At 39.8% G+C, this 22314-nt stretch overlaps 2 protein-coding genes across 8 annotated transcripts in view; one reads left to right on the top strand and one right to left on the bottom strand.

Annotated features, from left to right (window-relative positions):
- LOC137617116 (oviduct-specific glycoprotein-like) overlaps nucleotides 1-3581 on the top strand; it is a 67009-nt gene extending 63428 nt beyond the window's left edge. For all 6 annotated transcript variants that reach the window (XM_068346961.1, XM_068346963.1, XM_068346962.1 and 3 more), the window contains one exon: nucleotides 919-3581. In XM_068346961.1, the coding sequence (XP_068203062.1) occupies nucleotides 919-1045 (127 nt within the window). In that variant the 3' untranslated portion in view covers nucleotides 1046-3581. The remainder of the gene's footprint in view (nucleotides 1-918) is intronic.
- A 151-nt stretch (nucleotides 3582-3732) lies between these two features.
- The window catches only part of Vps45 (vacuolar protein sorting 45), a 103063-nt gene continuing 84481 nt past the window's right edge, over nucleotides 3733-22314 (bottom strand). For both annotated transcript variants that reach the window (XM_068346964.1, XM_068346966.1), the window contains 6 exons: nucleotides 20875-21015; nucleotides 18207-18344; nucleotides 17716-17874; nucleotides 13472-13579; nucleotides 12136-12269; nucleotides 3733-4070 (listed from right to left, as the gene is read on the bottom strand). In XM_068346964.1, the coding sequence (XP_068203065.1) occupies nucleotides 3878-4070; nucleotides 12136-12269; nucleotides 13472-13579; nucleotides 17716-17874; nucleotides 18207-18344; nucleotides 20875-21015 (873 nt within the window). In that variant the 3' untranslated portion in view covers nucleotides 3733-3877. The remainder of the gene's footprint in view (nucleotides 4071-12135; nucleotides 12270-13471; nucleotides 13580-17715; nucleotides 17875-18206; nucleotides 18345-20874; nucleotides 21016-22314) is intronic.

The following is a 22314-nucleotide window of genomic DNA, read 5'->3' as shown; positions in this document are numbered from 1 at the left end:
ATTGTTTCTTGTGTCTGCGACCTCGCCATCCTTGTGAGCCAAGGATAGGGGGTTTAGGGGAGCCAATAAGTCTGCCTGCTGAGTCATCAACTTGGGTGTAGATGGGTCTTGGGTGCTGATCATATGTATATATGGTCATTCTCTAGGGCAATGTCACTGTCCCTTGCCTCAGCCATTCATGAGCAGCCTTTAAAGCCCTTAAACATACTTAGGAAGCTAAACTACAGTTGAATAGTACAGTATTACAAAATGGTACAAAAGAAGCTATTTCATAAACCTTGTACTATGTTTTGCTGTATAGTATACTGTTCGGTATTTATTCATAATAAAATTTTGTTAGTAATTTTTAAACACAAAATTAAATTCTAAACTCACAGTACTTTTGGAAGGCAAACTAAAATTATTCAAACTTTATATAACTATCTCTTTAGAAAATAAAGTTTAGTGTAGGAATCTTGTAACATTTTTTATACATTTTAAGGGTTTTATAAATCTCACCCAATGCATTTGACTTCTATAGATATGTTTTCTTTTTGCTCATTGCTTGTCTATCTCATTAGGAACAGTATATGATTAAAAAAAAATAATCAAAGAAAAAAAAAAAAAAAAAAAAAAAAAAAAAAAAGGAAGAGGTTTTTAAGACATGGAAGTAGCATAAAGCATTACTTATTTCTATCCTCAAATCAGATATCAGTAGATTCAATACAGTAAATATAGAAAATATAATGTGTTTTTAATGATTAAAAATTTCTATTTAAGTACAACTTTAGTTAGAAAAACTATGTTCTGATAAAATCTTTAGCTGCACAATTAATTATAATATAGGTCCATTGCTGATTGTAATGTAAGTCCACCATACTAAATTTCCTTTTTGTTAACCATACCTTCATATTTCCTCTATTTCTCCTTCCATCCCAGATTTGACTGCCCAAGTGGACTGCTTTGGCGTCAAGAGGAGTCGTCCTGTGACTGGCCAGATGCCGTCCAGTGTATACTGCCAGTCTCAAAGCCCAATATCGCACCTTTTCTTGCCGCCAAATCTTGATCCTTCCAGCTTCCTTTAGCCATAAAGATTAGTGAAACACCATAGGTTATAATGTTTTGCACCATACAAAAGTACAGTACTGAATTCAGCAGCATATTCTCAAGCTTAGAACGGTACAGTGGATTTACAACACTGTACAGTATTTCAAAAGTTTCAAAGTTTGAAGTTTATATTTTTATGAGCTGCTTAGTGGAAATAGGTCCATTATAAAAATGTTGCTGTATTTCAATATCTTAAGGTCATACAAAACAGTCCCTGAAGTTCTTGACTTTCACTGGTATGAAATATCCAGCTTCTGAAGTTTCAGAAATAGCGATTTTTAAATTTGAGCTTCAAATGACAACTTTTTAGCTAGAGAATTTGAAAGTGCAAATTTTCTGATATCTCAAGTTTTAAATACTGTAAAAACATGTCATTATTGTATCTGAAATTAACAAATTCCAAACATCATCATTATCAAGAATTATTTTGTTGAATTTCTCCCTTATAAAGTTGCCATTAAGATTGATTTTTTTCCGGTCTTTTCGCCCTAGGCAATTCTCTGTAAACTCAAAGCTAGTGTAAGTCTTTGTTAACGTTATAGTATTTTCCTACTGATTTTCCCCCAGGATATTTTGATGTCTTCTGAATTTTGGTGTAAGACTGTTTACACAATTTCCAAATGTTAGATACCTCAGCTTGACTAATGTCCAAACCCTTTTAGTTTAAGGAATTTTTGCATATTTTCCAATGGTTAGATACCACGTCTCAACTTCCTCATTTGTAGTACGATTATATACTGAAATCTGCCCATAAATTGTAGTATCTTGTTATCATACCCATTAAAAGTCTCCATCATATTCATTGTAAGCACCCTTTAATATAATACATAGAATATTACAGAGCTAATATGCATGAAACCTACCTAGATTTATTCCGTTAATAAATTAGAAACAATATCATTCTCCCTTTCATCTAGGCTGTTTCTAATATGTTTCTTCTCTCTCAGCACTTACTACAGTCTATTATTTCCTTTAAACTAATATTTCTTGTAAGGTTTATCCGTCCACACATGGTACAGTACCTCTTCTCATTTCCTACCCCAGTCTCGATATATTTCGACCCATTAGGAATCCCTTACTCTATTGGAGAGTACATTTTACAATCCTGAGCGTCTCTTGTGACGTCTGATATCTGTTAATAAACTGCATATTGATTTCAACTACATTAGTTCTCAATCAGAATTCATTAGATTTATTCCTCTTCAACTGAATTTTGATCCTCTCCTTTGAGTTTAACTCGCTTCATCCTTTAAAACACTTCTCAAACTCCTCCCTCTTATTCTGCCGTTAACAGTGGGTCATCTACAAACGAAGCCTCTAGATGCCTCTCTCCCTGTAATATTTTGTGACATACGATACTTCTATAAACCACTGATGACATTGTGGAGTAATGGCCGACTAACATTTTTCCCCGTAGCGTCTGTATATCATAATCTTGCTGTCCGACCTGATTTAACTTTAAACCTAATAATGCAAAAGCAAGGCCTCAATTGACCCTTGGTCCTATTGCTAAACCATATGGCATAGATTCCACAAATCTAAACTCTCATTTATCTCAAGTTCTTCTGAAATACTTGCTACTGTTTTCACAGTGGATTTTTATTAGGTTTTTATATATTCTGGTTAACTCTATGACTAGAACCAGAGTAGTTTTTAGCAATTGGTTTATTATTCCTGAAGTCGGGAAAGTTCAACTTATATAAAGTAGATCTTCCAGCTCATATCCATTACCTTCCTTTGGGAGTTTCACAATACTGTACTATCCCTTGTTCAATGCTTCTAAGTCTTTTCTAATGAAATTTTTACGAAGATGATATTTTCCCTCAACTTATTTTCATATTCCATCGTCCACTTTGCTTAACTTTACTGTGTTGAGAGATGAGAGACCGATTCTATTCCCCACAAATCATCGTCTTCCCCTCTTTATATTCTATCTTCCCTAACACAGCATAGACGCTTTCTCTTTTTGTCACCATCTTTCCCTTTATGAATCCCTTTCTCACATACTTTCTCTTTTTTCCATTTGGTTTCTACCTACCCTCTCTTAATACTGTGTTTGGTGTCACTTTCTCTTTATATTATTTTTTAACATGTACGATTTTCAGTGTCTTTTTGTTCAACATGTCTCTTAAGCTGTCATTCTCTCTCTCTCAAATCGGTGCATAGTTGTCTCATTATAGAAGGCATCTTCATAATGATAATTTAATTCTCTGCTGCTCTCATAACTGAATCAATTAGTGTCAGCTTCTTTGTTACATTATGTTTTCAAAACTTAAATTTGTTTAAAAGAACTTGTAATTTTTTTTTTGTCTATATTAGTGTAGTTACAGTTAAGCACTGTTTTGTATATTACCTAAACAGATATGTATGCAATAAAATTATTGGGCTCAATATTTGGTAGTTATAAAATCTTAAGGTATTAAAATGGCATCTTGGAAGCTAATAATTCCATTAAAAAGGTGGAATCCACATACTGTACATAGTCCTATTTAACTGCAGGACGCGTAGCGTACTTCATACAAGTGCTTCTGACTGAAACCATTTCTTTCCTGTAATGTTTCCATGATCCATTTCAAATCCACTGTATTTTACATTCCCTTCTTAGCAGTACAATGTCAAATAAACTAGGACATTAAAGAGCACCTGTATCTTATAAGTTTTTAATATAAATAGTGTTATTTACTATATAGTGGTAATTCAAAATGAATATCTTATCTAGGAACTACATCACTTATGAGTAGGAATGGAATATTATACATCAGATTAGAATGTACAGACGGACGACGGGCGCTCATATTCTGAGCGTCTTCCGCGGTAAGCCCTCCATGACTCGTTCCACAGAATCGAGGAAGGAGGAGGAGTTGTGGACTGTGGTGCCTCCCAGTATAACTCTCACTCCAGGGTTGTTGGTGTTAAACTGATGGACAGCGGCCGTCTCCTCGTACGTGATGCCTCCCACGATAAACACGATGATGTTTTGCGGCCTGGAATAGACATACTTTATGTCAGTAAGTGAATGGCAATGAGAAATACTGTAGATGGAATAAAATAATCTATTTGTAATGAGATAATGTTTTTGTATTCAGGAGGTGTAGATAGAATAATCTATTTGGAATGAGAAAACATTTTTAGTATTTAGGAACTACTTTTTTACAGGTTTCAAGTTTGCTAAGAAAAAAGAATTTATTTTTACACATTTTAAAAATTGTTCCTACACAAATTCAAACGTTTGTCCTTTTAATTGTGGGTATTGTCTTTGTGAAGCAAAAATAGTTGTTGAATTCTTGCGGAGGTAGTTTGGTAACATCAGTTAACCCTTTTACCCCCAGGCTATTAGGAACTTTCCAAACCTTAACCCCCAGGGGTTATTTTGTTTTTCAAGCACATTTTGCAGTAGATTTTTTTTAAATTGCTCTAACAGCCTTAATTTTCATGATAGAGAGGTCAGGTTGGTCTCAATCTTTTGGAAAATGCCTGAAGTTTCTCAAAAAATTATCAAAAATATGCAAAAAAAAATTGTAAATAGCATTTTTTTGCAAGGACGTACCAGTACGTCCATGGGGGTAAAGGGATGTGTTTTGTGAAACGTACCAATACGTCCTTTGGGGGTAAAAGGGTTAGGTGAGGGGAACCCAATCACCCACTTGAATATTTTCCTTTGACGGAGGGGGTTAATTTTCATTGACGAACGTAAGGCTGTTAATATACAAAAGTATTCTGGAAAGCAAGGTAAAGGGTATGAGAGATTTATGTTAAAACTGTTGATAGATCCTAGTCGGGCGCACCTGTGACAGGGGTTCCCACATTGAGGAGTGTCTGCTATGTTCTCTACAGTAGGAAAGTTTTATAAGGAAGAGGAAGAATGCCGAGAAGCCTTTCCCAGCACCCTCATGCGTGAATCTTTCCCAATTGAGGTCAAAGAACATAATTTTGGTTCTCTTCTCTTTTTCCTTCCTGACAATAACTCGCTATTTCTCCTGAGGTTACTCCTTGAACTCGCTCAGTACTCAGAGAGTAAATGTAATATGAATGACAATATCAACAGTTACTCTGCACATAGTTCCAGATTTTCACCTGTGAATATCTCTTCCATTAGCAGCCAAAAGAAATGCCTGGGTCTGATTTGTCTGTCGCAAATGGAGGTTGTTTACAGAGGGTTTGTGGTACTCTAGGGGCATTTCAGAACCTCCTCCTGTGATTGCTTTGAAGGAAACTCTCCCTTCAGTGTCAAGACCCCTCGTGGAAGATGGCTTCAGTGACTTTGATTCCAAGCAAAATATTTCTTGTAGTTTCATCTGATGTCATCTGCTTTTCAGCCTTCAACTTCTCCGTTTGTAGTGAAGAAGGGTTTTTCTAGCAAGGGGATAGAATCATTGCACATGCATCACTTTCTCCTCTTCCAGTTCTGACTCCTAACACTTCATCCTGTTTGAAGAAGGGCAAGTCTAAGAGTATGGCCTCAAGTAAGAAAACATCTAGTAACCACCTTTCTATCTCGGGGCTAACCAACAGATCCGAACCTTTAAGCGTTAGTGCAGTGTTGTAGCTGTTGCTGCTGCACTGGGTAACAGATCTCGTAAACCCAGTACCATCAGTGGGCTTTCCTTTCCTTGATATACTTTGAGGGTGCTTCCTATCTTCTATCTTGCTCAACAGTTGCTTTAAACTTTTACTTCATAGTGCAAATGAAGAATTCACCGCGATTGGACCTGCATACTGAGAAGCTTTTAATGGCCTATCAAACTATATATAACTAATCCAATCCGTTCCTCCCAAGTTGAAGGAGTCCTATAATATCTATTCCTCACAAGAGGGAGGTATCCAATCCTTTTGTCCTAGATCGAAGGCATCCAATTCAATCTGCTCCTCCTGCGTCACAGGTTTCCAATCCACACCTTCAAACGTGGCTCTGGGGCCTCCAATTGTTGTGGCTCTGAATCCCCCAAATCTTGTGACTTTGAGACATCCAATTCTTGTGGCTCTTAAGCATCCAATCCAATCTTCGACTCATGGTCGTAGACATCAGATGCAATCAATGCCTTCCGTATTAGAGGCTTCTAATCATCGCCAGCATTTGAGGGGCGTCCAATCACATCGCCAGCATTCGAAGGGCATCCGCAATCGCATCACCAGCATTCGAGAGGGTGTGCAATTGCATTTCCAGCATTCGAGAAGGCATCCAATCACATCGCCAGCATTTGAGAGACGTCCAATCGCATCGCTAGCATATGAGGGGCATCCAGTCACATCAACATTTGAGGGTTCCAAGCACGTTATTCTTAGGAGGCTTCTTATCACCAGCATTTTTAGATTTCCACTCTGCAGCTTCCAATTACTAGCTTTTCAGGGCTTCCAATGAGCACCATTTTGATTCCAATCACAGTCTATTGGTGGCTTCCGATCACCAACTTTTTGGATTCCCAGTCACCAGCTTTTAAGGGCTTCTAAATGTTGGCTTTTTAGGGGCTTCCAATCAATGCCTTTTTAGGGAGCTTTTAATAACCACATTTACAGTAGGGCTTCCAATTGGCGCATTTTCGGGGATTCCAATAATTATCTTTTCAGGGGACTTTCAATTGCCGCATTTACGTGGCTTCCAATCACTGATTTTTTGGGGGCATCCAATCGCCCTCTTTTCGGAGCTTCCAATCGCTCCCCTTTTGGGGCTTCCAATCAGCCCCTTCAAGTAGCCAGTTTTTATGGGGTTTCCAATCACCACTTTTTGGGGGCTTCCAAACACCGTCTTTTTTGGAGTTTCAATTGTCTGCTCTTCTAGGCTACCAATCACTGGCGTTTTGATGTTTTCAATTGCTGGCTTTATCAGGTCTTCCAATCACTGGGTTTTTAGGCCCAATCGCCGACTTCTCTGGGGAACTCCAATCACTGGCTTTTTGGGTGCTCTCAATTTCCGGCATTTTTAGGGCTTCCAATTGCCATCTTATCAGGGCTTCCAATCATCGGCTTTCAGGGCTTCTAGTTGCAGGCTTTTCGGTCCTTCCGATCGATGACTTTTAGGGTACTTCCAATTACCAGCCTTTCAAGGCCTCCAATAGCTGGGTTTTGGGGGCTCCATATAGCTGGCTTTTCAGGCACTTCCAATAACTATTTTTTAGGGCTTCCAGTTGCTGGAGTTTAGAACTTCAAATAGCTTGATTTTGGAGCTTCCAATCACCGGCTTTTTTTTTGGATTCCAATTGTTCTTTTTTACGGCTTTCAATCGTCAGCTTTTCAGGGTCTTAAATCACTGGCTTTTCAGGGACTTTCAATCGCCGACTTTTAGGGACTTCCAATAGCTGACTTTTAGGAGCTTCTAATCACTGGCATTTTGGACTTCCAGTTGCCGGCTTTCAGGGGTTCCCAATCGCTGGATTTTCTGGGGTTTTTTGGGCTTCCAATCGCCAGCTTTTCGGGGGTTCCCAATCGCTGGATTTTCAGGGGCTTCTAGTCTCTGGCTTTTTGCGTTTCCAATCGCCAGCTTTTCAGGGGTTCCCAATCGCTGGATTTTCAGAGGCTTCTAGTCTCTGGCTTTTTGGGCTTCCAATCGCCAGCTTTTCAGGGGTTCCCAATCGCTGGATTTTCAGGGGCTTCTAGTCTCTAGCTTTTTGGGCTTCAAATCGTCAGCTTTTCAGGGGTTCCCAATCGCTGGATTTTCAGGGGCTTTTAGTCTGGCTTTTTGGTCTTCCAATCACCAGCTTTTCAGGGGTTCCCAATCGCTGGATTTTCAGGGGCTTCTAGTCTCTTGGCTTTTTGGGCTTCCAATCGCGAGCTTTTCAGGGGTTCCCAATCGCTGGATTTTCAGCGGCTTCTAGTCTCTGGCATTGTGAGCTTCCGGTCACCAGCTTTCAGGGGCTTCCAGCCGCCGACTTTTAGGGCATCCAGTCGGTGGCTTTCGGGGCTTCCAGCCGCCGGCTTTCGGGGCATCCAGTCGGTGGCTTTTGGGGCTTCTAACCACCACCTTTCGGGGCTTCCAGTCGGTGGCTTTCGGGGCATCCAGTAGCTGGCTTTGGGTGCTTCCACTAACTGGCTTTCGGGGCTTCCAGTAGCTGGCTCTTGGTGCTTCCAGTATCTGGCTTTCGGGGCTTCCAGTCACTGGCTTTTGGTGCTTCCAGTTATTGACTTTTGGTGCTTCCAGTAGCTGGCATTCGCTGCTTCTAGTCGCTGGCTTTCGGGGATTTCAGTTGCTGGCTGTTTGGGCTTCGAGTCACCGGCTTTCGAGGCTTCCAGTTTGGGTCTTTTGGTGCTTCCAGTAGTTGGCATTCGGTGCTTCTAGTCGCTGGCTTTCGGGCATTTCAGTTGCTGGCAGTTTGGGCTTCCAGTCTCTGGCATTTTGAGCTTCCAGTCACCGCCGTTCGGGGCTTCCATTCACTGGTTTTGGTGCTTCCAGTCACTGGCTTTTGGTGCTTCCAGTCACTGTCTTTTGGTGCTTCCAGTCACTGGCTTTTGGTGCTTCTAGTCGCTGGCATTCGGGGATTTCAGTTGCTGGCAGTTTGGGCTTCCAGTCACCGACTTTTGGGGCTTCCAGTCACTGGCTTTTGTTACTTCCAGTAGCTGGTATTCAGTGCTTCTAGTCGCTGGCTTTTGGGGATTTCAGTTGCTGGCAGTTTGGGCTTCCAGTCGCTGGCATTTTGAGCTTCCAGTCACCGGCTTTTGGGGCTTCCAGTGACTGGCTTTCTGTGCTTCCAGTAGCCGCCTTTCTGTGCTTCCAGTTGCCGCCTTTCTGTGCTTCCAGTCACTGGCTTTTGGGGGCTTCCAATCGCTGGCATTTTGGGCTTCCAATCACCAGCCGCCGGTTTTCGGGGCTTCTAGTTTCTGGCTTTTGAGGCTTCCAGTGCTTCCAGTCGCTGGCTTTCTGTGCTTCCAGTCGCTGGCTTTCGGGGCTTGCAATTTTAGTTTTTGGGAGTTTCCAATCGCTGGCAATTTAGGCTTCCATTCATTGGCTTTTGTGGCTTCCAGTCGCCAGCATTTTGGGCTTCTAATTGCTGGCTTTTGGGGCTTCCAATTACAGGCTTTCAGGGCTTCCAATTGCCGGCTTTTGGGGGCTCCCAATTGCCGACTTTTGGGGGGCTCCCAATTGCCGGTTTTTGGGGGGCTCCCAATTGCCGGTTTTTGGGGCTCCCATTTGTTGGCTTTCGGGGCTCCCAATTGCAGGCTTTCAGGACTTCCAATTGCCGGCTTTCGGGGCTCCCAATTGCCAGCTTTCGGGGCTCCCAATTACCGGCTTTTGGCGGCGGGCTCCCAATTGCCGGGTTTTGGCGGCTTCCAATTGCCGGCTTTTGGCGGCTTCCAATTGCCGGCTTTTGGCGGCTTCCAATTGCCGGCTTTTCGGGGCTCCCAACTGCCGGCTTTTCGGGGCTCCCAACTGCCGGCTTTCGGGGCTCCCAACTGCCGGCTTTTCGGGGCTCCCAATTGCCGGCTTTTTGGGGCTCACAATTGCCGGCTTTTTGGGGCTCACAATTGCCGGCTTTTTGGGGCTTACAATTGCCGGCTTTTTGGGGCTCACAATTGCCGGCTTTTCGGGGCTCCCAATTGCCGGCTTTTCGGGGCTCCCAATTGCCGGGTTTCGGGACTTCCAATTGCCAGCTTTTCGGGGCTTCCAAATGCCGGCTTTCGGGGCTTCCAATTGCCGGCTTTTTGGGGCTTCCAATTGCCGGCTTTTTGGGGCTTCCAATTGTCGGCTTTTTGGGGCTTCCAATTGCCAGCTTTTTGGGGGTTCCAATTGCCGGCTTTCGGGGCATCCAATTGCAGGCTTTCGGGGCTTCCAATTGCAGGCTTTCGGAGCTTCTAATTATAGGCTTTTGGATCTTCCAATTGCAGGCTTTTTGGGGCTTCCAATTGCAGGCTTTTGGGGCTTCCAACTGGAGGCTTTCGGGGCTTGCAATTGGAGGCTTTCGGGGCTTCCAATTGGAGGCTCTCGGGACTTCGAATTGGAGGCTTTCGGGGCTTACAATTGCCGGCTTTTCGGGGCTTCCAATTGCCGGCTTTATGGGGCTTCGAATTGGAGGCTTTCGGGGCTTCCAATTGGAGGCTTTCGGGGCTTCGAATTGGAGGCTTTCGGGGCTTCCAATTGGAGGCTTTCGGGGCTTCGAATTGGAGGCTTTCGGGGCTTCGAATTGGAGGCTTTCGGGGCTTCGAATTGCCGGCTCTTTGGGGCTTCCAATTGCAGGCTTTTCAGGGCTTTCAATTGCAGGCTTTTGGGGTTTCCAATTGCAGGCTTTTTGGGCTTCCAATTGCAGGCTTACGGGGCTTCCAATTGCAGGGTTTTCGAGGCTTCCAATTGCAGGCTTTCCGGGGCTTCCAATTGCTGGCTTCCAGGGCTTCCAATTGCCAGCTTTCGGGGCTTCCAATTGCCAGCTTTCGGGGCTTCCAATTGCAGGCTTTCTGGGGCTTCCAATTGCAGGCTTTTCAGGGCTTCCAATTGCAGGCTTTTGGGGCTTCCAATTGCAGGCTTTTGGGGCTTCCAATTGAAGGCTTTTCGGGGCTTCCAATTGCCAGCTTTTCGTGGCTTCCAATTTGAGGCTTTCAGGGCTTCCAATTGCAGGCTTCTGTGGCGTCCAATTGCAGGCTTTTGGGGCTTTCAATTGCAGGCTTTCAGGGCTTCCAATTGGAGGCTTTCGTGGCTTTTGGGGCTTCCAATTGGAGGCTTTCGTGGCTTCTAGGGCTTCCAATTGTTTTGAAGTTGTTAGCAGTATTTTGTGGTCTGCAAGCAATAAAAGAATGGGTGTTGGGACAGCCAGTCGCGCTGACAAGTGACAACATAAGCCTGCAAAGAAGCTCCATGCCCCTACTGTTATGAGATGGAGTGAATGAACACCAACATACTTCCCCTTGCTGTAAAATTGACAGCGGGGAAAAGGCAAGGCCGGAGGAGGCTCTTGCAGATCACCTCAGTTGTGGGCACAGAATGAAATCTGCTTACCACCTAATGGAACAGGTAGCTTCAAGTGTTCTCTTCCTAACCGAACAATCCAGCATTCATCTCGTTGAACCTCGGGATGACCCTAGTGTTTCATAGGTAGCTTCATGCAAAGTGTTTCCCAAGCTGCTGGGCCTTTTCATCACGGTCCTGATGGAGTTAATTTCATGGCCCAGTTTTCTCCATCAGCCACACCTTCACACGAGCATATTAATGCTGCACGGTTTAGAAATCAATGAGGACGTTCACATGCTGCCCAATGGTTTTCCTACCTGCGTGCGCTGCTAACCCACGTAGTTACAGTGTAGTGACTTTTAAAACTACGAGGCCGCTCGGGAAAAATCCTCATGTGAAGACATGCTTCCTATCAAGTGGAAATACTTCTGAATGGAAAAAATCCACTAGTGCAAACTGAGCCTTAGAGCTACTATATAATTTTGGAGTTTCTTAAACTTCCATCCTGGAAACACTCTAACCTCCAAACAAATAACCTTTCTCGTAGCACACTGAGATAGACGTCAGGATACCCGAGATGGTCCTCAGCAGCTTACCAGAGAATGTAGGCCATTGTCGTAAGCTTAACCTTAAGTAAGTATATCTCTAACAGGGATTTTACCCTCAAGATGGTGTTCCTGCTACCTTTACAGACTGTCTTATCGGGTCCTCACTTCCCCACATGGGACCAGGTAGAATAAGATACTTCAAGGGGGGAAGAATGTAGGGAATACCACCGCCAAGGAGGGAGTAACGATTTGTTTTCGAGCAGGAACAAATAGAAGAAAAGGATTTCAAGTACGCTGTATATTACAGTAAATATGTTTCCTACGTATACAGATCAGTCAATTCACATTTAACTCTCCCTTTGTCCTGAAGCAGGTCAAAAACATTTTAATTCAACCCTATTCTTAACAAACTACCTCGTTAACAATCAATCACTATCGCAGCTTAGCAGAAACAACATCCCTAATTAAAAAGACAGCTTTGAAGAGAAAATCAAAATTATTTTACAAAATTGCCATTTTACTACTGTACTAAGATACGACATATCCAACATAATTATAACCTTCAGACTCAAGTAGTATCCCAATACCTTTTCACAAATAAAAAATATTATGATCTATCAAAACATTACCAACCTTGACGGCGAAGATGGAGGATGTCCGCAGTAGGGAAAGGCTCCTTCCCTTAGACGTCCTTTCACGATCTCCATTAGTGTTTCGATCAACAAGGGCTTGTGCTGGGTGTATACATTATCTACCCCTTTCAATCCCTAAAAGGAAGGAGGTAGATAATTATTATATAGAAATTCCTCAACTTACATATGTTCGGAGATGCAAACGCAAATCCAACTGAAAACTTACATACGTTCGGAGATGCAAACGCAAATGCAACTGAAATCATAAGTGTCGGATATTGTATCAAATGTTCATGATGAAATACCGTAATGTAACAATTCTGTATAATTTAATGCAATAAGCAAGATAACATTTGCAATATGAAAGGGGATTATTCATTGATTTTATCAGCTGAAAATCCTAAGCATGCGAATTAGGTTAGGTCTACCATAGGACAAAATTTGCAAAAATTCAACTAACAAAGAGCTTCTTGGAACCTATTAAGTTTTTAAGTTGAGGAGTTTCTGTATACAAATGATTTTTACACTTATTTTCATTCAGAAGATCTTAAGTTATTATATATTCAGAAACACGTCCTTAACCCTTTTACCCCCAAAGGACGTACTGGTACGTTTCACAAAACCCATCCCTTTACCCCTATGGACGTACTGGTACGTTTCACAAAACTCATCCCTTTACCCCTATGGACGTACTGGTACGTTTCACAAAACTCATCCCTTTACCCCCATGGACATACCGGTACGCCCTCGCAAAAAACTGCTATTTACATTTTTTTTTGCATATTTTTGATAATTTGTTGAGAAACTTCAGGCATTTTCCAAGAGAATGAGACCAACCTGACCTCTCTATGATGAAAATTAAGGCTGTTAGAGCAAATTAAAAAAAAAAAATATACTGCAAAATGTGCTTGAAAAAAAATAACCCCTTAGGGTTAAGGGTTGGAAAGTTCCAAATAGCCTGGGGGTAAAAGGGTTAACAAACACATACAATAAATATGATAACGTGTATGAATAATACACTATTTATAAACAAAAGGAGTTATAATCAAATAGTGTGTTTAGCTTGAAATAAGTTTATACATACATACATACATATACCAAGGCACTTCCCCCAATTTTGGGGGGTAGCCGACATGAACAAAAGAAACAAAACGAAAAAGGGGACCTCTACTCTCTACGTTCCTCCCAGCCTGACAAGGGACTCAACCGAGTTCAGCTGGTACAGCCCACCTTCCCACATTATCCACCACAGATGAAGCTTCATAATGCTGAATCCCCTACTGCTGCTACCTCTGCTTAAAATAAGGTTGAAACTCAATGAAATAAAAAACACTTGCCTTGAATAATCGCTTCTTAATGGAAGATACATCCTGAACTCCCATCGTACCGAAGAGATCGCTCTGTCGTGCCTTGGCTCCTCCGAAGTCCAGTAGCGAAGACAAAAGCTGCAAATGTAAATTGAAGTAAATTTAATCGAGTACTGTAGTGTCTTCACTATTTTTATTTAACCTTCAATCATTTAGATTCATTACACGTCTAATAACGGAGAACTTTCTTTTTGTTTTGACGGTCGCTAATTACGAAAAAGCACCTAAATTTTGTGTGTTGTGTGAAAATATTGTAAATTGGAATAAATGATCCTTTTATTTGTGCCGTGTAATACAATTTGTAAACTTATTTCCCAACTTGTGCTGCACATTCATCCCTGCTAATGAAATATATATATTTGCATGGCGATTCCTTGATTTCATTTTCATTTGAAGAATTAATAATGATTTGCTTGTATCATTTAAAGGTATTTTTAAGGTACATAAAAATTATTATGAAATATTACTCATTCTAAGTACAGAGGACACATGAGCTAAAATCGACGGCATTATTTCAAATATTTCAAAGTTTATAACAGTGAAGTAGATGGAGGTACACCGTACAGTATTACTATATTAAGCAGTAACACCTAATCAGAACCACGTAAGAAAAAGTAGTTTTGGTCAAGAAGAACATAAAGATTTTATTTACTGTGTATCAAAAAAGCTTGACAACACTGCAATGCAACACATTCAAAGTCCCTAAAATGGGATCATAAAGTATCAGAGAAATTAATCAAGGTTCCTAAAATAAGATCACATAGTAACAGAGAAACACTCACAATCACAAGAAACTTAAATGAATCTGATAGTTGAATTGGTGGAAATTCAAAAGTTCAAACTTGCGGAGAAAAATTTTGTGTTGAACAGGCTGACATATCTCTAAAAACAGTTTATTTATGAAAGATCTTTTTTTTTATGTTACTGTTTTTAAAATATTTTAATTGTTCATTATTCTCTTGTAGTTTACTTATTTCCTTGCTGGGCTAATTTTCCCTGTTGGAACCCTTGGGCTTGTAGCATCCTGCTTTTACAACTCTAGTTGTAACTTAGCTATTAATAATAATGATGATAATAATAATAATAATAATAAAAAAGCACAGCATGGACGGCAGTCGAACAGACTTCCGCCCGGCACGGCAACCAAGAGACGTTATATTCTCAAGAAAAGTTTTATTCTAAAGAACTACACAGATCATCTTAGCACTTGAAGTTCACATTCTTGTTCAGCCTAACAGCTCTTGCCTAGAAGATTGGACTTCTGTGAGAAGTGTTAGTGGGAGTGAGGCATCGGTAACGAAGAAAACGTAAGGAAACAGCCTATTGGAATGAATTATACGAGATGGTTCAAGAAAGAAGTTACACTTCTTGCGAGTTTCCAGGGAAAGAGAGAAATGTTCGCTTGTACAGTAATACAGTAATGCTGATTCACTATATACAGGTCACGAACTTACAAATATTCGGAAATACAAACAGAAAACCAACTGAAAATAACGAAGATAAAGAAATAATGTAATAAAACAATATCATATGATTTAATACAGTAAGCCAAACAACATTCGTAATAACCTGATATCGATTTCATATGAAACCCGACTATTTGTTGAATTTTGTAGCTAGAAATCATAGGCATGGAATTCAGGTTAGGCCTACCATAGGAGAAAATTTAACAAAATCCGACTTACAAACAGCTTCTTGGAACCAATTAAGTTTCTAAGTTGAGGACCTTCTGTAAGCTCATCACAAACTTAACATACAAACAGATTCATTTAAAACATACATACATATACCAAGGCACTTCCCCCAATTTTGGGGGGTAGCCGACATCAACAAATGAAACAAAAACAAAAAGGGGACCTCTACTCTCTACGTTCCTCCCAGCCTGACAAGGGACTCAACCGAGTTCGGCTGGTACTGCTAGGGTGCCACAGCCCACCCTCGCCCATTATCCACCACAGATGAAGCTTCATAACGCTGAATCCCCTACTGCTGCTACCTCCGCGGTCATCTAAGGCACCGGAGGAAGCAGCAAGGCCTACCGGAACTGCGTCACAATCGCTCGCCATTCATTCCTATTTCTAGCACGCTCTCTTGCCTCTCTCACATCTATCCTCCTATCACCCAGAGCTTCCTTCACTCCGTCCATCCCCCAAACCTTGGCCTTCCTCTTGTACTTCTCCCATCAACTCTTGCATTCATCACCTTCTTTAGCAGACAGCCATTTTCCATTCTCTCAACATGGCCAAAACCACCTCAACACATTCATAAAACATGTCTTAAAAAATTTCTACCCTATCATTATTATAATTATTATTATTATTATTATTATTACAAGCTAGGCTATAACCCTAGTTGGAAAACCAAGATGCTATAAGCCCAAGGGCTCCAACAGGGAAAAATAGCCCAATGAGGAAAGGAAACAAGGAAATAAACAAACTACAAGAGAAGAATAAACAATCAAAATAAAATATTTCAAGAACAGTAACAACATTAAATTAGATCCTTCAATAAAATAAGAGTTAAAGAAATAAGAAAGAACAGCATGCCCAAGTGTACCCCCAAGCAAGAGAACTCTAATTCAAGACAGTGGAAGACCATGGTACAAAGGCTATGGCACTACCCAAGACCCGAGAGTAATGGTTTGATTTTGGAGTGTCCTTCTCCCAGAAAAGCAGCATACCATAATTAAAGAGTCTCTTCTACCCTTACCAAGAGGAAAGCAGCCAGTGAACAAATACATTTCAGTAGTTAACCCCTGGAGTAAAGAAGAACTGTTTGGTAGCCTAGGTGTTGTCAAGTGTATGAGGACAAAGGAGAATGTGGTAAGAATAGGCCAGGCTATTCGCTGTATGCGTAGGCAAAGGAAAAATGAGCCGTAACCAGAGAGAGGGATCCAAAGTAGTACTGTCTGGCCAGTCAAAGGACCGAATATATTAAAGAACAACTCGAGGGATGTATGGAAAAAGCTATCATTGTTTTTAAGATCTTTGGCATTGAGGGCACAAGTGGGAACAGAGGGCAATCATATAATGCGGCCAAACACAAGATTTCTTTAACTTTGGCAGTAGCAACACAGCAAAAGAGTGTAACCCTTACAAAGTAAATGCCTCTGGTTTGAATAGCTCAGAAATATATAATTCAATTTTAAAATTTGTACTATTTCTCATCTGGCATGTGAATATTTAACTCATGGTACAATAGTGTTTACGATTTGTAGTAAAAACCCATCATCTTCATCATCCAGGTGATATCCCTGGTTGGAAAAGCAGGATGCTATAAGCCCAAGCATTCCAACAAGGGAAAAATAGCCCAGTGAGGAATAAATAAACTACAAGAAAAGTAATGAGCAATTAATATAAAGACATTTTAAGAACAGTAAAAAATAGATCTTTCATATATGATTTATAAAACCTTAAAAAATCCATTAGTAAGAGAAATAAAATAGAACAACGTTCCCGAGAGTACCCTCAAGCAAGTGAACTCTACCCTAAGACAGTGGAAGACCATGGCATAGTTGAACCTGCTTGTGATTCATGCTGACAAAAAAATCGGAATTCTTTACTAAAAGGCAAAACCTTTACACAGTTTGTCACATTAGAGCACAGCAAAGACCTTACCTGTCCCCCGGGTATTACGTACTCTGCGAGAGGTACTTTTTAGCAGCATTCCTTTACCTTTTTAACCCTTTTACCCCCAGGCTATTTGGAAATTTCCAACCCTTAACCCCCAGGGGTTATTTTTTTTCAAGCACATTTTGCAGTATATTTTTTTTAAATTGCTCTAACAGCCTTAATTTTCATCATAGAGAGGTCAGGTTGGTCTCATTCTCTTGGAAAATGCCCGGAGTTTCTCAAAAAATTATCAAAAATATGTAAAAAAAAATTTAAATAGCAGTTTTTTGCAAGGACGTACCGGTACGTCCATTGGGGTAAATGGATGAGTTTTGTGAAACGTACCAGTATGTCCTTTGGGGGTAAAAGGGTTAATGATTACTTTATTACATTAAATAAAATATTGCAGTAACCGGATATTTATTTCATATGAAACGGTACTATTTGCTGACTCTTGCGGCTGGTAATAGTACGCGTAGGATTCAGGTTAGGCCTACTCTTCGCTAAGCGTTAACAAAATTCGACTTACAAACAGATTTTTGTTCCACTTTCAATTACGTTTGTATTTGCGAAGGAACGAACTTTGCTTTTTCGACGACCAACCTTTATATAATGATCGGCAACGCTCCTCTTCCTGAGAGCGTTGATCAAGCCGCGCACGTCGTTGTTGGGATGGCCTTCGTGCCGCAGGGCGTACAGCATGACCAAGACGACGGCGTCGACTTCTCTCACTTTGGGATCCGTTACTAACTGATATACTCTCTGATTGAAAGAAAAAAAAAGGTAGAGAATACGCTGTAAGATAATGTATCCAGTTGAAGATTTAAATCATCAAAATTAATACTTTAAAAGTCAAAATAAATGAATTTAAAACAACTCTTTTATTATTCAAAATAAAAAATTAACAGGCTACTGTACTCTAAAGATACTCTACAAGTAGCCTAATCAGAAAGCCATAGATAATTACTCCATAAATGCATTGCTTAACCAGACAGCTATGGATATTTACTCCAACCACACATTGCCTATCCGACACATAAATATTCAATAAAATAATAACAATAAGAAAGTGGGGAGACAAAATAATAACATACCTTAAAGTTTTCTGAATGATCCGATCCACAGACCAACTCCTGCTGACATTCAGATACCCCTAACAAGTTGTGGGTTCCCACCAACCGCGAAAGTTCGCCCACAACAGTCACGTGTTTACTCACGGTGCCGGACATTTTCTGAAAGTGAAAACGGGTCATAAATTTCATAAATTTCATTTATACAGAGAGAGCAATCTCTCACAGGGAAGACAATACTGTATTGTACTATTTACATGGTTCAAAGATGATTTAGTACAGTACTATTTGTTTTTTTGGGCTCAAGCCATGTCGTCCTGATGGAAGGTTCCTTCAGTAGCTTCCTAAGGGTACATATATACCCTTGGGAAGCTACTGAAGGAACCTTCCATCTAGACGACATGGCTATCTCACCCAAAAATAGATTTTTCGCTTCGCTCAAAATCCGTTTACTGGTACAGTATTTCTATCTACAAATTTCCCTAACTTATTCTTACAAAAGCTTTATTTCTGAAAGAAATGGTTTTCAAATGATAACACTATGGTAGTTTTACTTGCTTATCACCGTAGCTTTTACTGTAATATAATAATAATAATAATAATAACAATAATAATTAATGGTTTATTATAAAAAAGTTGTACATTTTGTGCTTATACAACATAATGACTTGATTCACAATAAACTTAAGATAATATACAGTATAATACTTGAACATACTTAGGAAGACACAATTTAAAATAAGTTTCCATGAAATATAAAAAAGAATATAAAATACAGCATATAAAATATAGTAAAAAGATAAAGATACAGTATAAGATTACATTGGTTGTGAATTTAAAAGTTCGACTAGACATTAGAACATATTTACAAAGATACATTTAAGAACAGTCTTTAGGCAATATAAAATAAAGATAAAACGGTATATAAACTGTGAAAATAAATATAAAGTATAAAATTACAATGGTTATGAGTTTATAAGTTTGACTAAAGTTGCCGCAAAGATTCCAGGCGAATAAGCCCCGCTCCCCGATGATGTCATAGGCAATCACATTGTCTCCCACATTATCAGGGGTCACAATACATCCCCTTACAAATTCAATCTATACTAATGCTGGAATCACACAAGTCATTTCTTGCTCGAGATTTTTGCCAACCTCTAGCGGATCCTCGAGAGCATAAGTGTTGTGGCGTCACACTACCATCCCGCGGTTCGAGGAGCAAATAGCAAAAAGTGTAAACAAAACCGACCAGCTGACATCATCATGGCAGCCATTAATTTTCTGACCGTTACAGTAATGTGTATTCTCGGAATATTACGTGAATTGAAGAATTCTATAACAACCACAGGATGAACAAAGCAGATTTTTATTATCTCTTGAGGCTTCTTGGACCCAAGATTGCCAAGCAAGAGCACGTCCTATTGGCGGCAGCCATCTCGTTTGTTTACATCTGAAGTCACGCTAATGGTCTGTGCTCACTGCTTCCCGTCCAGTCGGGAAGCCAATATCTCGAGCAACAAGCTCTCGGTTTCTCATTTTCGGCAGCAACAGCTCGTTGCTGGCGAATAAAAGCCTAGTGCGATTCCAACTTGACTTATAATAATCACTTTAAGGGGATGTGCTGTTAACGCTGGAGACAACACGATTGGCTACGACATCATCAAGGGGTGGGATTTATTTCATCCGGAATCCTCACTGAAATTACCTAAAATATTTTACGTGGAGTCTAATGATTAAAGACACCAATGTTGATAGTAGAAGCATGTTTTTACTCCATATATGTAAAAGGAATAACACCAATGGTGTTTGTGTGAATAATTTTTGCATTTAGATCTATTAGACTCCAATAGAAACAACTTTAAAAAGTGAATTATATCCTAGAATATAAAATTTCATACAATTAGAAAATGTCTTTCATGAAATCTTATGTGCATCAATATTTAAATTTATTATTATTATTTGTCGATGTCTCGCAGGATTATAGATACAGGAGAGGGGGTTCCCAGCCCCCTCGTCCCGTCCCTTTAAGTCGCCTCTTACGACATGCAGGGATAACGTTGGCGCTATTCTAATTGTTTTTATTCCCCCGCAGCCACAGGGGGCATAATTTGTTGATGTCGGCTACCCCCCAAAATTGGGGGAGGTGCCTTGGTATTTGTATTATTATTATTATTTTTATTATTATTATTATTATTATTATTATTATTACTAGCTAAGGTATAACCCTAGTTGGAAAAGCAGGATACTATAAGCACAAGGGCTCCAACAGGGAAAAACAGCCCAGCCCAGTGAGGAAAGGAAATAAGGAAATAAACTACGGCACATAAGAGATAATGAACAATTAATACAAGATGCCTTAAGATCAGTAACAACTTTGAAATTTATCTGTCACATATGAACTATGAGGAAGAATTGTTTATTGAAGGGAAGAAAATTATGAAATATTAAAATTTTATGGGTAAAGGTTGATTAACCTGAGCTTTTGGAGATGAAGTAACATGAACATCGGGGAAGTTTAAAGTACAACACAAAGTACAGTACTGTAATAATACTCCGAGTCGAACTTCTCTATTTGCATAATGTTAACTGGAGTCACAACTTCAATAGTTACCGACAATCTTATGGGAAGAAAATTTCACACAAAATAAAATATTACTAAGCACTGAGAACTCACAGTAAAAAAAACTCTCACCTTAAACTGTGGGTAGCTTTCGACAAAGTGCTTCATATCGTTAATGGACTCCACTTTTTGTTGTTTAGATAATTTCTTCTGGTAATCCTCCATGAGATCTTTTATCGTTTGTCCTATCTCACCGTAATTTAGGTACATGCTCTGAAATGAAGATGGAATGGAGATAGAAGTTGGACGATGGTTTGTTAAATAAGCAGGTCTTCAACTTACAAACATTTGACTTGGAAATAAGTAAAAGGTCTTCAACTTACAAACATTTGGCTTAGAAATAAGTAGAAGGTCTTCAACTTACAAACATTTGACTTAGAAATAAGTAAAAGGTCTTCAACTTACAAACATTTGACTTAGAAATAAGTAAAAGGTCTTCAACTTACAAACATTTGACTTAGAAATAAGTAAAAGGTCTTCAACTTACAAACATTTGACTTAGAAATAAGTAAAAGGTCTTCAACTTACAAACATTTGACTTAGAAATAAGTAAAAGGTCTTCAACTTACAAACATTTGACTTAGAAATAAGTAAAAGGTCTTCAACTTACAAACATTTGACTTGGAAATAAGTAGAAGGTCTTCAACTTACAAACACAAATCCAAGTGAAAATAACAAGGACAAGATAAAGAAATTCTGTAATAAAACAATATTATATCATTTAATACATTAAGCAAAATAACATTTCTAATAACCTGATATCTATTTCATACGAAACCCGACTATTTGTTGACTTTTAAGATACTACCGCTAGAGTTATTGGGACCTTTGACTGGCCAGACTTCTAAATTGGATCCTTCACTCTCTCTTGTTACGGCTCCTTTTCCCTTTGCCTATACATACACCGAATTGTCTGGCCGATTCTTTTATATTCCCCCCTGTCCTCATACACCTGACAACATTGATATTACCAAACAATTCTTCTTCACCCAAGGGATTAACTACTGCAGTGCAATTGTTCAGTGGCTACTTTCCTCTTGGTAAGGGTAGAAGACACTCTTTAGCTATAGTAAGCAACTCTTGTAGAAGGACACTCAAAAATCAAACCATTTTTCTCTAGTCTGGGGTAGTGCCATAGCCTCTGAATGGTCTTCCACTGTCTTAAAGTAGAATTGTCTTGTTTGAGGATTTACTCAGGCACACTGTTCAGTTTCCTTATTTTCTTACCTCACTGGGCTATTTTCCCTGTTGGATCCCTTGGACTTGTAGCATCCTGCTTTTCCAAATAGGGTTGTTACTTAGCTAGTAATAATAAGAACAATAACCTAGGACAATTCTTTGTACGAATCTTTTATATGTGTTTCTGGAATTCATAAGCTTAACAATCTTTGTGCCTAATGCTTCACAGATATGTTCAAATGTCTTCCTCATCATCTTATCATTATTACTAGCCAAGTTACAACACTGGTTGGAAAAGCAGAATCCTAAAAGCCAAAGGGTTTCAACAGGAAA

Source organism: Palaemon carinicauda, chromosome 23 (genome assembly GCF_036898095.1).
Source record: "Palaemon carinicauda isolate YSFRI2023 chromosome 23, ASM3689809v2, whole genome shotgun sequence".
NCBI classification, from domain to species: domain Eukaryota; kingdom Metazoa; phylum Arthropoda; class Malacostraca; order Decapoda; family Palaemonidae; genus Palaemon; species Palaemon carinicauda.
This window is presented reverse-complemented; position numbering and strand designations above follow the sequence as displayed.